At 39.9% G+C, this 14,628-nt stretch overlaps 1 protein-coding gene and 1 long non-coding RNA gene across 6 annotated transcripts in view; one reads left to right on the top strand and one right to left on the bottom strand.

The window, feature by feature from the left end:
* Positions 1–1,043: 1,043 nt before the first annotated feature.
* Positions 1,044–14,628, top strand: part of LOC124263662 (stromal interaction molecule 1-like) — an 87,713-nt gene continuing 74,128 nt past the window's right edge. For all 4 annotated transcript variants that reach the window (XM_046698315.1, XM_046698318.1, XM_046698317.1 and 1 more), the window contains exon 1: positions 1,044–1,423. In XM_046698315.1, coding sequence (XP_046554271.1) covers positions 1,249–1,423 — 175 coding nt within the window. In that variant the 5' untranslated portion in view covers positions 1,044–1,248. The remainder of the gene's footprint in view (positions 1,424–14,628) is intronic.
* Positions 5,945–14,384, bottom strand: LOC124263665. 2 transcript variants are annotated; one of them, XR_006894901.1, is made up of 3 exons: positions 14,303–14,384; positions 8,157–8,377; positions 5,945–6,064 (listed from the first exon to the last, which is right to left on the bottom strand). It is a non-coding gene; the product is annotated as an uncharacterized LOC124263665 (long non-coding RNA). The 2 variants fall into 2 exon arrangements; XR_006894900.1 differs by having other exon boundaries at positions 8,322–8,377.

The raw sequence follows: 14,628 nt of genomic DNA, 5'->3' as shown, positions 1-14,628 counted from the left end.
GTCACATGACGTTCCCATCCAATCATATTTTCACAAATGGGCACCTGTTAGCTGTTGTATGAATTAGTGTCCACCCTTCTCTGACATATTTTGTTTATTGATAGTTTATTCCATTTGCGTTGATATTTTAAATGCAATCAACATAATATGCAATCTTGAAACAAAGTTCAAAGAGGTCCAGAGTAGTCAATTATGTGCTCATGGTTTATTAAGGAATGCTCAATATACGTTATGCAAACGAACATTTAATCTTTATCTGAGAAAAGCGAACACATTGCCTGATATACCATTTCCTGAACAACTTGTAATACTTAGTATGCCAAGACACAAACCTCTGTGTGTGTTAATCATGATTCATAGATTTGTATCGTGTGTGTTTAGTGTAAATGTTTGCGCAACAGTTACATCTTGGTTGTAGAGTTTATATAACCTGTTAGGGACCAGCCATCTTAATTTTCAGGTAGGGGTCTGAAAAAGCCAAGCCTCTGTTTGACTGAAATTTGTGTAGGGTTCGTCGTGGTCTTTTCTTGCAGCTACGTGTTCAAAGAATACATTTGGGGAGCATTGAGCTCTTAAACATAAATTCAAATAATAACTTCGCACACGTCAACTATCTGGACCTAAACACGAGTCCAGAACAAAATGTTTCTTAACGTGTTAAACGTCGTATACATGACATTGTGTAGGTATTCATTTCTAACTACTGTTATGTATATGATCTGATTAATAACTAAATCAAACTGACAAATGTTATATGTAGCCAGTGACTGTAAATTTATACCATACAATTTGTAAATAATATCAGCACAAACGAACAAAGAGGCTTACACATGTATACCTAAAAAACAGTACATCATATGCCCCGCTCTATTTATTCTAAAGACATTAAAAATGTTGTGCATAATTTAGCTTGTTATCAAACACAACAATCAAGGGCGTGTATAGAGAATATACATCACACCTTGTCCGTTATATTCTTCGCCGTCAAACAGCAGTCTCAAAAGAAATCCACAAATCACACTAGTCGTAGTGTACATAGTATACGCTACCACTTCCCATCGTATTGGTGGTTAGATATATCCACGCGGTATGTAGTGTCAATGGAACACATATTACACAGTCGCCTCCTAATATTGTTGACGGATGTACTTTGGATATAAGTTGATGGTAGATCCTGCAGTTGTTTAGTGTGATTGGTGAAGTGTCAATGTTTCTGTGTTGTTTTACTTCGTCACCATCGCACCTGGTATGAAGAATTCGAGTGGATTTTCATCTATAAGGAAATTGACACTTGTCTGTTTCATCTGGTCCTGCGTTGTGCAAGTCAGGGCTCATGATGTTCTTAGATCGGAAAGAACTTCAACGGGAACTGGTCCTCTTGACCAAAAACGATCTAAATCAGACGAGGGGAGTATTGTTTTTGGTAAGTTGCAATTAATCTTAATTGATTGAAACGGGAGTGACGTTTATAAACAACTTTTTGACAGTTTCAAAATGTAAACAACTTTCCGGAGTGGGCCAATCATTATCCTATTTTCTATGCAGCAGTATTTTTACGCTTCACTTTCTGTTTATGACAGATTTCTTTTTGTACCTTTATTAGTAAGTTGGCAGTAATTTTATATAAGTCAGTTGCCCCCAGTAATATTGATCTGTATTGGCATTAATTAGTACTTTGTCTGAGAATGAGAGTAGGCATAATCAGTCATTATTAATAAATAGGAATTTTTCAACCAAATTTGGTGTGTTGCTAGAGTGAAGTTTCAATGCCAACAAAACACTTTGATTTTTATACCAAAAATTTTGATTAAAAAGTTCTTAGTCTTACAAGACACCCACCCTGAGAAAATAAAAATGAATAATATTTTTCAGCCATTTTTTGGGGCTAGGAACATTTTAAAAATATTTCTGCACTTCAAAAAAATATGTGTAGGTATTCTGTCTCTGTATTGGTATCTTGTCGATCCATTTTGGTGATAGTAGTCATATATTTACCACATACAATATGAAAATTTGGCCCTGTAAGAGTAGCACCGTATAAATCATTTTTATATGTTTTTGTTTTTAAACAAAGTTTTCATGACTAATGTCTACAAATGAGTAAAACATCATCAAAATAAACATACATAGTCATTGTCATTGTAAAACAGGTCTTTCATAATCCAAGAAAAAGTGACAATAATGTTAAAAAAGAATAGTTTACAGCTTTTTAAAAAAAATGCTGGACCTTGAAATTTGAAGGTCACGAGATACAAATGTATGTAAATGTATTTCGAAGAATATCTAGATTTCTACTTGTATAATTAACATGAAATTGTAGGTGGGGCTAGATCATGGGGATAAGTTATTAAAATACATTTTGTTTTCCACACAGAAAAAATTAGTAAAAACATTATTAGTATTCAAACACACCCGCTCCTTAAAAAGGTTACCGCATTTCTTTCCAGCCATATATTTGCTAGGGTACTTTTAAAAATATTTCCACACTTCTGAGAAATGCATTGTAGTTATTTATTGGCATCATGTCTATCTATTTTTGCAATAAAAGTGATATACATGTACCTAACACATACGCTAACAAAATCTGTCACTGACAGAGTGGTACCCATCTCTGCTGTTTCAACATCATCACAAACTGTCCACATATAACATATTAATGACTAGAAAAAGACAAGAGCATGAACAAATCTTAGCTAAGCCCTTTTATATCATTTCCAATATCTCATACATGATGGATTGATAATGATATCATTATATAAATACCATATCTGATATGTAGAGGTCCGGGTCTAGGTCTGTTTTGGCGTTGATCATAAATACTTAAAGGTCACATAAACCCTAGGGGGTACAAATACTTAAATCACTAACTGGCATCGTTATAAATGAAACCCCGTCATTAAAACTACTCATTTCGACCTTTAATTGACTTAAATCGACCTTTTTGACAACAGTGCACAATTCTTACCCTCGAAGGAAATTTCAACCAATCAGAGCGGCGTGTCTCTGTGACGTCATATGAGGAGTAACTTTGAGGGCCGATGCAGAATTCATCTACATTTTAGGGGGTAAATTATCTTGTTTACAGGCTTGTATAAACCTGAAATCGTGACAATTGTTGTTTTTCCATTTGGAATGAAAATGAAGCTATATGTTCTCACAATCTACTGTCATTTACTTTTTGTCTCCTGCTTTGCCTAGTTTCCGAGTTACAACTTGTTTTCATAGACGATTCTGTGAAAATCGATCGGTGTCGTTAGGCCCTATTTGTATAATGACTGATCCAAATTGATCCCATTTCTGTGTTTTTTTACCTCGATATTTAATCATGTCATGTAAAAATCTGTTTGTATTCTCAAAACAGTGTCGGCCCATAAGTTTTCACTTGCAATACATCAATTAATACTCCTTTGTTGTAACCCGTGTTAGGTGGTATAAACCTACATATGTTATTTGTCATCATTCACTTGATGGTCAGTTAATGAATTTATAACAGGTATAATTAGTGGTAACACACTTAGATTACCCGACAAAGGTTCCCATTTGGCATTTCTTGTGTCTTGGGTAAATATTCAACATTATTAACATCGATCAAAGGATTAACCGATAACACGCTGATTGATTAATTACTTTTATCTTATACAGCGGAATTGTCAAAAGGTAGTGTTTATGTATGTAGATTTACTAATCTATACTGAATACACTCTGTTGTGTCGGTGTCTGCGTAAAAACAACGTCCTTCTTTCAAAGGATTAATCAGCAATACATTGATTGATTGCCCATTATTGGCTAACTAATTTCCTGTTTTTAAAGAAAGGCGGACATTATGCAATTGGTTGCCAGGTGTGCTATCTTGGGTGACCAATGAGACTATACACCAATACCTGAAAAGATTTATCACTTTTTCGTATATTAAACTGTTAAAAGACACATCATTTGGAACAGTTTTGTGGATATTGATGGATCCATTCCTCGAACAAGGTAATGGCCTGATATTGTTCTTATAACTTTGATCTGTTTTAATTTTAATATTTGCATGTTGTTTTTATTCATTTGTCGTAGCATTCAACAGAATCATTGTTTTCGCCGCGGAAGTGTAATGAGACAGACAACTCTAGGGTGTGTGTGTGCTAATTATGATTCACATTGGCAAACTATAAAATGTCTAGATATTACAGTTCTGTTATAAATTTACTATAAGTATCAGCAGATCGTCTGCTTTTATTTAGTTTCAAAATGCATACAAGTATGATAATAAACTAATTAGGATTATAAGACCAAATATAAAGATGCACATTGACTAGTATCTACATACTGGTGAGTGGACATTAACCATGTGAATGTAGCAAGAAATGTATCACGCAGTATTGTGACCCGACCCCCACCTCGCTTCCGTGGAAGAAATCGTCATGTTATAAGTTGTGTCATGCAAAATCCGTTTTGGTTATGATTCCAATACATATTTAACTATTTAGTAGAAAGTAGTTTTGATTTTCTAACTTGATGAAAACAAACTATAATCTCATTAATTCTAACAGACTTTCACGATTTTCAAAATGGCGGCGCCCTGTCTGGAACATCCGCCAGTCTGAGGATAAATGCTTTTAGGTTTGTTTTCACCGAAGTTACAAAATCAAAACTACTTTCTACTGGTGGTAAAATATGTATTTGATTGATGGCCAATAGGATTTTGCATGACATAGCGCATAACATAACAATTTCTCTCTCGGGCAGCGAGGTGGGTGTCAATATAATACCACTTGCAATATTATTGTTACTTCGACCACAAGCTCACTTCGAGGAAGAAATCGTTATGTTACAAGTTGTGTCATGGAAAATCTTTATGGTCATCAATCATGTACATATTTTACTACAACTAGTAAGTAGTTTTGATTCTTTAACTTCCGTGAAGCGATCTGAACACAAGTAAGATATCGTTTCAGGCTTCCACAACGCCTTCGCCTCGCACTCACAAACATAACCCATTTAGCACGAACTGCGGGGTCCTGTGGAAATCTGTGCATGGTGACACCATCGCCCGGCCCCTAGGAGCACTTGACGACAAAGCAACGATTCGGCATGTCGTCGTTGATGTCGAGAAATCATCAAAATGATGAGCGTGCTACACACTCTCTATACAACTAACTGAAAATCGTTCCTCATATGACGTCACTGCAGTGCTCTGGCGACAGAGTTACGTAACCTGTCTGTGGTTTCGTTGGCGGGCGAGAGGGAAGCAGGCGACTTTTTGGCCACTTTTAATCGCTCGGTATTAATTACAGTGTTCACGAATGGTGTTTCAAAGTAACAGGAAATTGGGTCCTGTAAGTTTCAGATGTCTGTCTGACCCATTGAAAATTCACAGGACCCATAGAATAAAATTAAACACACATTTCAGATTTAAAATTTCTTATAATTGGCATTCAAAATTACTAACAAACATAAGATTTATAAACAGCAAACAAGCGTCACATGTGACATGTGACATGTGACATACAACAACTTCAGTCAAAGTCATTGTGAAACATACAGTCAGACACTGGGGCCAGCGGGTTGTAGATTTCTATCAGACCGTATCGGAATCTGCCAGATTTGTCAGAGGGTCAGACACTATTCGTGAACACTGTAATTAACCACAAGTTTTTAAAGAATAAATTTGGTGTTCCGCATAAGATTAACTACAAATCTTTCCTATGTAATGGTTAAAAGAGTAACAAAAAACAAAGTTTAGTGGTTCTTTAAGCAAATTGTTTCCAACAAATACAGTTTCTGTTATTTCATGATCCTGGAGCTATGTATCCATTTTGGCCAAGTTCAATGCACAATATATGAGGAGGAGGAAACATTTTTCTTTGAAAGAGCAGTACCAAGTCCTGCTCTTCCAACTCTATCACAAATTCATGGCAGGTATAAATGTCTTAAAGAAATCACAACAACAACATATAGGTCAAGCTGCATGATTATCATGCAAATCTGAAGTAACAATAGCAACCAATCTGTGTCACTTTGCAAAACATAAGTAGCCTGGCTTGTTCTGTTTCTTCTCTTCAGTTGGTCAGCCATGGTCCTGAAAATAAAAATTAAAAATATAAATTAATTTATTTCTTAACAATATGGCACTATTTGGATTGTGATAATTTAATGGCCCTATAATGAAGGCAATAAATGATTAATTATCTATTATTATTATTATTTCAGCAACAATAGTATCTTAATATCTGAAGAGATTTTATGGCTGGAATGCAACTGAATATAGAGACAATACAACATAAAATGTCACCATGGTCGACTGTCAGATGTTGCTAGCTTGTGTATACTAACAGTAACACACAATCACATTTACAGTCACTCACTGTCAGATGTTACTAGCTTGTGTGTACTAACAGTAACACACAATCACATTTACAGTCACTCACTGTCAGTAGTATTTCAATTTTGATAACCATGTCAATTTCACAAAAATATGTCAACCCAGTGTGCACGCTATTTATTTACGCCAAATATATGTTAAAATTGGATTGATTGGCGATAATAAGTGGCTTATATTCGTTCATTAGTTCTAGATACATCATATTGCAAGTATGAAAAATGTTGTCACTCGCCTATTTTGTAGTAAAGACGATATTTCCACGCTTGTTGACAAACACGATCTCAGCTGGATCGCTAGCGAAAGTTACTTCCGGTATAGACGGTGGGGTCCTAATCATTTTTATTTCGACATGAACACGTTGTTAAAAAAATACAATTAATAGTGCAAACTGAAGCTGGATAATTCGTCTTACTATGAGAATTTTTATAGACGTGCGCTTTGCATAAATATGTTTTTTACACTTCGGGAAGCTTTCACCTTCACAAAGTCAACATTTGACGTCACATTTGTCAAAATATGAAAAAAGCTGTCTCTAGCTTTGTTTTTCTTCTTTCCATTGGTGCATTTGTATACTTTGTGCAATCCGAGGCAACGTTACAAATGCACGTAAAAGCCCTCTCCTGTTTTTACCCCCTTTTCTGACCATGTTTTTGTGCTTACGAGAAGAGCTGTATCGGTTATCTCCCCTGGCTGGATAACGCTAATGAGAGTTATTGGCATGTTCGTCATTTTTCTTTATTCTCTGTGTTATATTGAGGCCTATTGACACTTTTCAGATGGAGTGAAGTTTTCTTTGTAAACCAGTGACATCACTCAAGACTTGTTTAGGTGGAAGTAAACTTTTTAAACATGTATTGGTAAGAATTCCGCCCGTAACCCCAGCATCACATGTATGCTGTTTATTATGATTATTTCTAGGGGTTAGGATTTAGGCTAAGGGTTTAGATTAAGCATTATGTCCGGTTTAGGGTTCAGGTTTGGGTAGATTTTCGATAAAAAAACATCTATTCTTAGGTTCATAGAATTATTTTGAAAACCGGGGATTAAGGGCGGAAATCTTTCCTTTTTTAGCCCATCACCTCGACTGCACAGAGACCGAACCACCCTCAAACTCCCACAGTGGCACAACGAGCCATACTTTGACAGATTGACAATGACTCATGTGTGCCAGTTATGAAGCAGGGGGATTATAAACTGAATGAACTTTGTATCCCAGGGTTCTAAGTGTATTTGGTGGCAGGTATATCCTGCATCTGATTGTCTAACTGATTCAACAGTGTTGTCTAACTGATTCGACAGTGTTGCATCATTGGAACCATCAATGGAATTTAACACAGGACATTTGAGCTGGGTGTGTCATCCCCCATTGTGATATAACATAATGGGTAAACTGTATCATATTTGTCACCAGTATCAAAGTAAAGGAAAAGTATCAAATTTGGTTTCAAATATTTGATGGATCATTCCAAATATGTCATATTTTACGCTTATTCGGTGAATAGCAGGTCTGTGTATGTAACTTAGTTTCAGCGAAATACCTGCTTACTTGCAAGTCAGAAATGGGATAATTAGCCCAGTTTTTCAGGTGTGTAATGACCTGGTAACTAAGGACGCGAAGCACCATTCTCCCCCCATCTCAGTGAGTGTCTAGGGGATGTATTTCCTGTTAGCCTGCTAATTACAATGCCCTCCCACATACTTCATCATCGATCAGTCTTCTCACAGTATCGTTACCTTCAGTGACAGCTACATACTTCATCATTGATCAGTCTTCTCACAGTATCGTTACCTTCAGTGATAGCTACATACTTCATCATCGATCAGTCTTCTCACAGTATCGTTACCTTCAGTGACAGCTACATACTTCATCATCGATCAGTCTTCTCACAGTATCGTTACCTTCAGTGATAGCTGCATACGTCATCATCGATCAGTCTTCTCACAGTATCGTTACCTTCAGTGACAGCTACATACTTCTGGAAGTAGAACAAGCTGCATTCCATTTCACTTCTGAAATACAATGATTGACAACTTATATTACAAGAATTTATCAACACTGTGCAAAATTGACCCTTGGAATTTTTTCATTTATCTGATGCTATGCTGAGATGTGATGCTATGCTAAGATATGATACTATGCTAAGATACGATACTCTGCTATGATGCAATACTAGACCAGAAACTAGTCATTTATATGAAGAAATATCAGTGGTTAGTATTGTTTACACTGTCTTCTTGTCTTACTGTGGATTGTTAAAGATGAAAATGTAGCAATGCAGCTATATATAGACGTGTTGGCATCATATCACAAAGTGTGCGTGGCTGCTTTCCCTTTTTAAACCACTGTTTGCAGGAATCTTCTCTCCCATCATCACCAACCCACCTTGTCCCTAGTACATATGTCCCTATCCTCAACCGTCTTACTTTCCACATATTTTGTATTCCTTCAAACAAGACCTGCATGATCCTTGAAAATAATCTTGCTAAGTTGTGAATATAGTCTTAAATATTCTAACAGGATCAAGATCAGAGTGTTTTACTCAATGCCCTTTTACAAATATTACTAAGTACGACCCTCCCTAGTGAACAAATGAAGGAATGCACACACAAACCTTTGCCACAATCCATATCTAGAAGGTCAGTGACTCTGACAGTCTGTGAGGTGTACCTTAGTATCTATTTGACATATCTTTATGATCACCTGTCAGTGATTGGCTGATTGGTCAAGGCTTTCAAGCACCTGTAATCACCAAAGGTTCACTAACAACTTGGGAAATATCTCCTTTCATGTTATTTTTCAGCCATTTTGACATGCACGTGATGTGAATGTGCTGCAATACGCTGACACAGTAAATGACTTGCTGATGATGTTGATACGGAGAATGCCATTCTTTCTCACCTGATAATGATATTATCTGAATATATATCTTGTTGCGACCAGACTTCTCAGCATGTTACTGAAGAACAGTTTGAGCATACACCTGCTTATCTCAACTATTTATATTTTTTAGGAAGTATTTTATGTTTGTTATACAACTAGTTGTTGTAGGGATGTCAGTAGTTACAAGAACTGTGAGAAATAGCCACTGGCCCGCTAGTCGGTGGCAAATAAAAATCCAGTCGTGCCAGTAAATCTTCACAGTCACTGGCCCGACTCGCTGGTGAAGTTTCATGCGGGTCATTTGTTTTTTATGGTATTTTGCCTTTTCGTAATCTTTTGCTTAGTTTCTACATTCAAATTTCGGGCTAGTGAATTATTCGGGTTAGTAACTTTCAGGCAAAGTTAGCCCAACTGGCTAGCAAAATTTGGAAACTATTTCGCACACTGCTCATAAGTCTGAAATGAAATGTGAGAACATGTTTCAGAGTATATAATTGTGATAGACAACATGATAAGAAGTGACAATCACTTCGTGTGAGTTCATTAGGGAATGAGATTTCGTCGTCACGTCCACGGGGTGAAGTCCCCGCATTGTACACCCCTGTGTAGGAGTGATCTTTCATACAGTAATTCCCTTGCTCAATGAAGGCGCGTACATTGACCTCATGAAGTGGAAGTCCATTCTTAAATATTCATGTTCACCTTAGAAGTGAGTGATATCACAGATGTACAGTTGAAACTATACTCATGATACTTTCTTGGTAAACAGCAGTGTAGGAAAGATGTAGAAAATCTAGCCTGTCCACAGGACTGGCAGGTCAAATTTTTTACCAGTCCTGCCAAAATCTAGCCTGTCCTCCAAATATAAATAAAACACCTTCGGCAGTAAATATTCAAAAAGGTTATAATCATTATATATATGTCATTGGTTTGCTAAAATTGACCCGACATGAGGACGGACTAGATATTTTTTTAACCCGTCCTCCACAAAATTCACCCGTCTCGGACGTTGGGACGGGCTATATCTTTCCTACACTGGTATACAGGTATATGTCAAACTGTTTTTTTTAAGAATGATGATACTTTTATGGATATACAACTTCTTTATTGTGTGAAAGGCCACATTTCAACATAGATTCTAATGTACTCACATTTATCTTAAGTGTCAACAACATTAGAATCTATGTCGAAACATTGCCTTTCACAGAATAAAGTTGCATATCCATAAAAGTATCATCATTCTTCATCACCTCAACTTCTAAAATGGCCATCAAAGAAGCCATGTTTCTCGGAATATGTTTTATATTTTCCCTGTGAGTGTCATGATCACACTTCGGAAACAGATGAAACAGATGGTACACTATTTCTCTTCCTGACCCAGACTAGTGATCTGTCATAGGTTCTACTATATGTATCCTGGTTACTGTCATAACACATTGGTCAGCATATTGTCAACATTATTTTATGGTCAGTTTTATTTGTGAACAGGGAGGGTACAAACAAGGTACAGGGTGGGTACAGGTGAGGTTCAGGAGAGGTACAGGTGAGGTACAGGGTGGGTATAGGCAAGGTATAGGGAGGGTAGAGGGAGGATAGAGGCAAGGTACAGGGAGGGTACAGGTGAGGAACAGGGTGGGTATAGGCAAGGTACAAGGAGGGTACAAACAAGGTACAGGGAGGGTACAAGCAAGGTACAGGGAGGGTACAGGCAAGGTACAGGGAGGGTACAGGCAAGGTACAGGGAGGGTACAAGCAAGGTAGAGGGTGGGTACAAGCAAGGTGAGAGGGTGGGTACAAACAAGGTACAGGGTGGGTATAGGCAAAGAGGTACAAGGAGGGTACAAACAAAGGTACAGGGGAGGGTACAAGCAAGGGGACAGGGTGGGTACAAGCAAGGTACAAAGGAGGGGTACAAACAAAGGTACAGGGGAGGGTACAAGCAAGGTACAGGGTGGGTATAGGCAAGGTACAGGGTGGGTATAGGCAAGGTACAAGGAGGGTACAAAAAAGGTACAGGGAGGGTATAGGCAAGGTACAGAGTGGGTACAAACAAGGTACAGGGTGGGTATAGGCAAGGTACAAGGAGGGTACAAACAAGGTACAGGGTGGGTATAGGCAAAAGGTACAGGGTGGGGTACAAACAAGGTACAGGGAGGGTATAGGCAAAGGGTACAGGGTGGGTACAAACAAGGTACAGGGGAGGGTATGGCAGCAAAGGTACAAGGGAGGGTACAAACAAGGTACAGGGTGGGTATGGGCAAGGTACAAGGAGGGTACAAAAAACAAGGTACAGGGAGGGTACAAGCAAGGTACAGGGTGGGTATAGGCAAGGTACAAGGAGGGTACAAACAGGGTACAGGGAGGGTACAAGCAAGGTACAGGGAGGGTATAGGCAAGGTACAGGGTGGGTACAAACAAGGTACAGGGTGGGTATAGGCAAGGTACAAGGAGGGTACAAACAAAGGTACAAGGAGGAGGGTACAAACAAAGGTACAGGGAGGGGTATAGGCAAAGGTACAGGGTGGGTACAAACAAGGGTACAGGGGAGGGTATAGGCAAAGGTATACAAGGAGGGGTACAAACAAAGGTACAGGGTGGGTATAGGCAAGGTACAAGGAGGGTACAAACAAGGTACAGGGAGGGTACAAGCAAGGTACAGGGTGGGTATAGGCAAGGTACAAGGAGGGTACAAACAAGGTACAGGGAGGGTACAAGCAAGGTACAGGTGGGGTACAGGGAGGGTACAAGCAAGGGACGGAGGGTACAGGCAAGGTACAAGCAAGGTACAGGGAGGCTACAAGCAAGCTACAGGGAAGGTAGAAGCAAGGTTCAGGGTGGGTACAAGCAAGGTAGAGGGTGAGTACAGGCAAGGTACAGGGTGGGTACAGGCAAGGTACAGGGAAGGTACAAGCATGGTAGAGGGTGGGTACAAGCAAGGTACAGGGTGGGTATAGGCAAGGTACAAGGAGGGTACAAACAAGGTACAGGGAGGGTACAAGCAAGGTACAGGTGGGGTACAGGGAGGGTACAAGCAAGGGGACCGAGGAGGGTATAGGCAAGGTACAGATGGGATTTTAGGGGACAGGGAAGGTAGAAGCAAGGTTCAGGGAGGCACAACAAGCAAGGTAGAGGTGGAGTACAAGCAAGGTAGAGGGTGAGTACAGGCAAGGTACAGGGGAGGGTACAAGCAAGGTGTGGGTACAAGCAAGGTAGAGGGTGGGTCTGAGGCAAGGTACAGGGGAGGGTACAGGCAAGGTACAGGGAGGGCCTGACAGGAAAGGTACAGGGTGGGTATAGGCAAAGGTACAGGGAGGGATACAAAGCAAGGTACAGGAGGGTACAAGCAAGGGTACAGGGGAGGGTACAGCTTCAAGGGGGCAGGGAGGGTACAAGCAAGCAAGGTACAGGGAGGGATTACAAAGCAACAGGTACAAAGGAGGGTACAGGCAAGGTACAGAGGGAGGGGTACAAAGCAAGGATAGAGGGAGGGTACAGGCAGGGAGGAGTACAAGGCAGGACAGGAATACAGGCACAGGCAAGGTACAGGGAGGGTACAAACAGCAAGGTACAGGGAGGGTACAAGCAAGGTACAGGGAGGGTACAAGCAAGGTAGAGGGTGGGTATACAGGCAAGGTACAGGAGGGTACAGGCAAGGTACAGGGGAGGGTACAAACAAAGGTACAGGAGGGTACAAAGCAAGGTTACAGGGAGGGTACAAGCAAGGTAGAGGGTGGGTATAGGCAAGGTACAGGGAGGGTACAGGCAAGGTACAGGGTGGGTATAGGCAAGGTACAGGGAGGGTACAAGCAAGGTACAGGGAGGGTACAGAGAAGGTACAGGTGGGGTACAGGGGAAGGTAGGAAGAAGCTACAGGGGAGGTACAAGCAAGGTACAGGGGAGGGTACAAGCAAGGTACAGGGAGGGTACAAGCAAGATTACAGGGAGGGTACAGGGAAGGTAGAGAAGCAAGATACAAGCTAGGGAGGAAGGTAGAAGCAAGGGTACAGGGGAGGGTACAAGCAAGGTACAGGGGAGGGTACAAGCAAGGTACAGGGGAGGGTACAGAGAAGGTACAGGGGAGGAATCTGAGAGCAAGGTACAGGGAGGGTACAATCAAGGTACAGGGAGGGTACAAGCAAGGTACAGGGAGGGTACAAGCAAGGTACAGGGAAGGTAGAAGCAAGGTACAGGGAAGGTAGAAGCAAGGTACAGGCAAATTACAGGGAGGGAACAGGCAAGGTACAGGGAGGGTACAAGCAAGGTACAGGGAGGATACAGGTGAGGTACAGGGAGGGTACAGGGAAGGTACAAGCAAGCTACAGGGAAGGTACAGGCAAGGTACAGGGAGGGTACAGGCAAGGTACAGGGAGGATACAGGTGAGGTACAGGGAGGGTACAGGTGGGGTACAGGGAAGGTAGAAGCAAGCTACAGGGAAGGTAGAAGCAAGGTACAGGCAAGGTACAGGGAGGGTACAGCCAAATTACAGGGAGGGAACAGGGAACACCTCCGAGTTGCAGGACATCATAGTTGACATTCGTTGCACTGTAGCAGCGTAGGGAAGTAGGTTTTAGATATTTAGATTTTAGAAGATAACACTTATGTTTGTGGTTTAACTTGTCACAGGTGTAGCATCAATTATTTTCACTTCTGAAAATGAAATAGCTTTGATTTTCTCATGAAGAGTAATTGCTATCTGATCATGTTGACTATACTCATGAATGGGTAGATTATTTATTCTGGGAATAGTCAATCAGATGTTGTTTACATACTTAATTTGTAGATTGTGAAATAACAGTACACCATGTGTTGATGTTTTGGGTGTTCTGTCATCATAGCTATGTTTAATTAATTTGAATTATTTGTCCTTAATGGCAACAGTTTGAACCAAACAAGTTGTCAGGTGACATGTTTTCACTGGCAAACTAAACAGCTGCTGGCCTGCCACTTACGTCTCGTCTTTGAGGTGTGTGGGTAAAATTCCATTATATATCAATATTTATGTTACTTTCATAAAGAAAAAAATGTGGAAAATGTTTAACATTAAAATATTTACCAGTATGCACACTCCATGTTGATTCGTGGTTGTGTTCACTTTATATGCCAAGTATCATCACTAACAGCTTGCAGCTGGTGCAGGAAAATAATGCCAAGTCAGCACAAAAACAACAAAGACAGATGTACATAAATTACTTCCCGTAACTCGACTGTGCATCGTCAGTTAACCAGAAGGAAACCTAATTGCTAGACTGGAATGTTACACAGACAATCAGGTTGCAGCAATTAAAGTCCTCAAACCACCTGTAGTTTTTATCAACACTTATTGTACAGTTGGCAGATTAAGTCTAGCCTGAGGGACCATACCAGGAAGAGGTCTCTTGA

Source organism: Haliotis rubra, unplaced genomic scaffold (genome assembly GCF_003918875.1).
Source record: "Haliotis rubra isolate DU_JTF1 unplaced genomic scaffold, ASM391887v1 Scf892, whole genome shotgun sequence".
Lineage (NCBI taxonomy): Eukaryota > Metazoa > Mollusca > Gastropoda > Lepetellida > Haliotidae > Haliotis > Haliotis rubra.
Note: the sequence above shows the minus strand (reverse complement) of the source record. Positions and strands in the feature narration are given on the sequence as shown.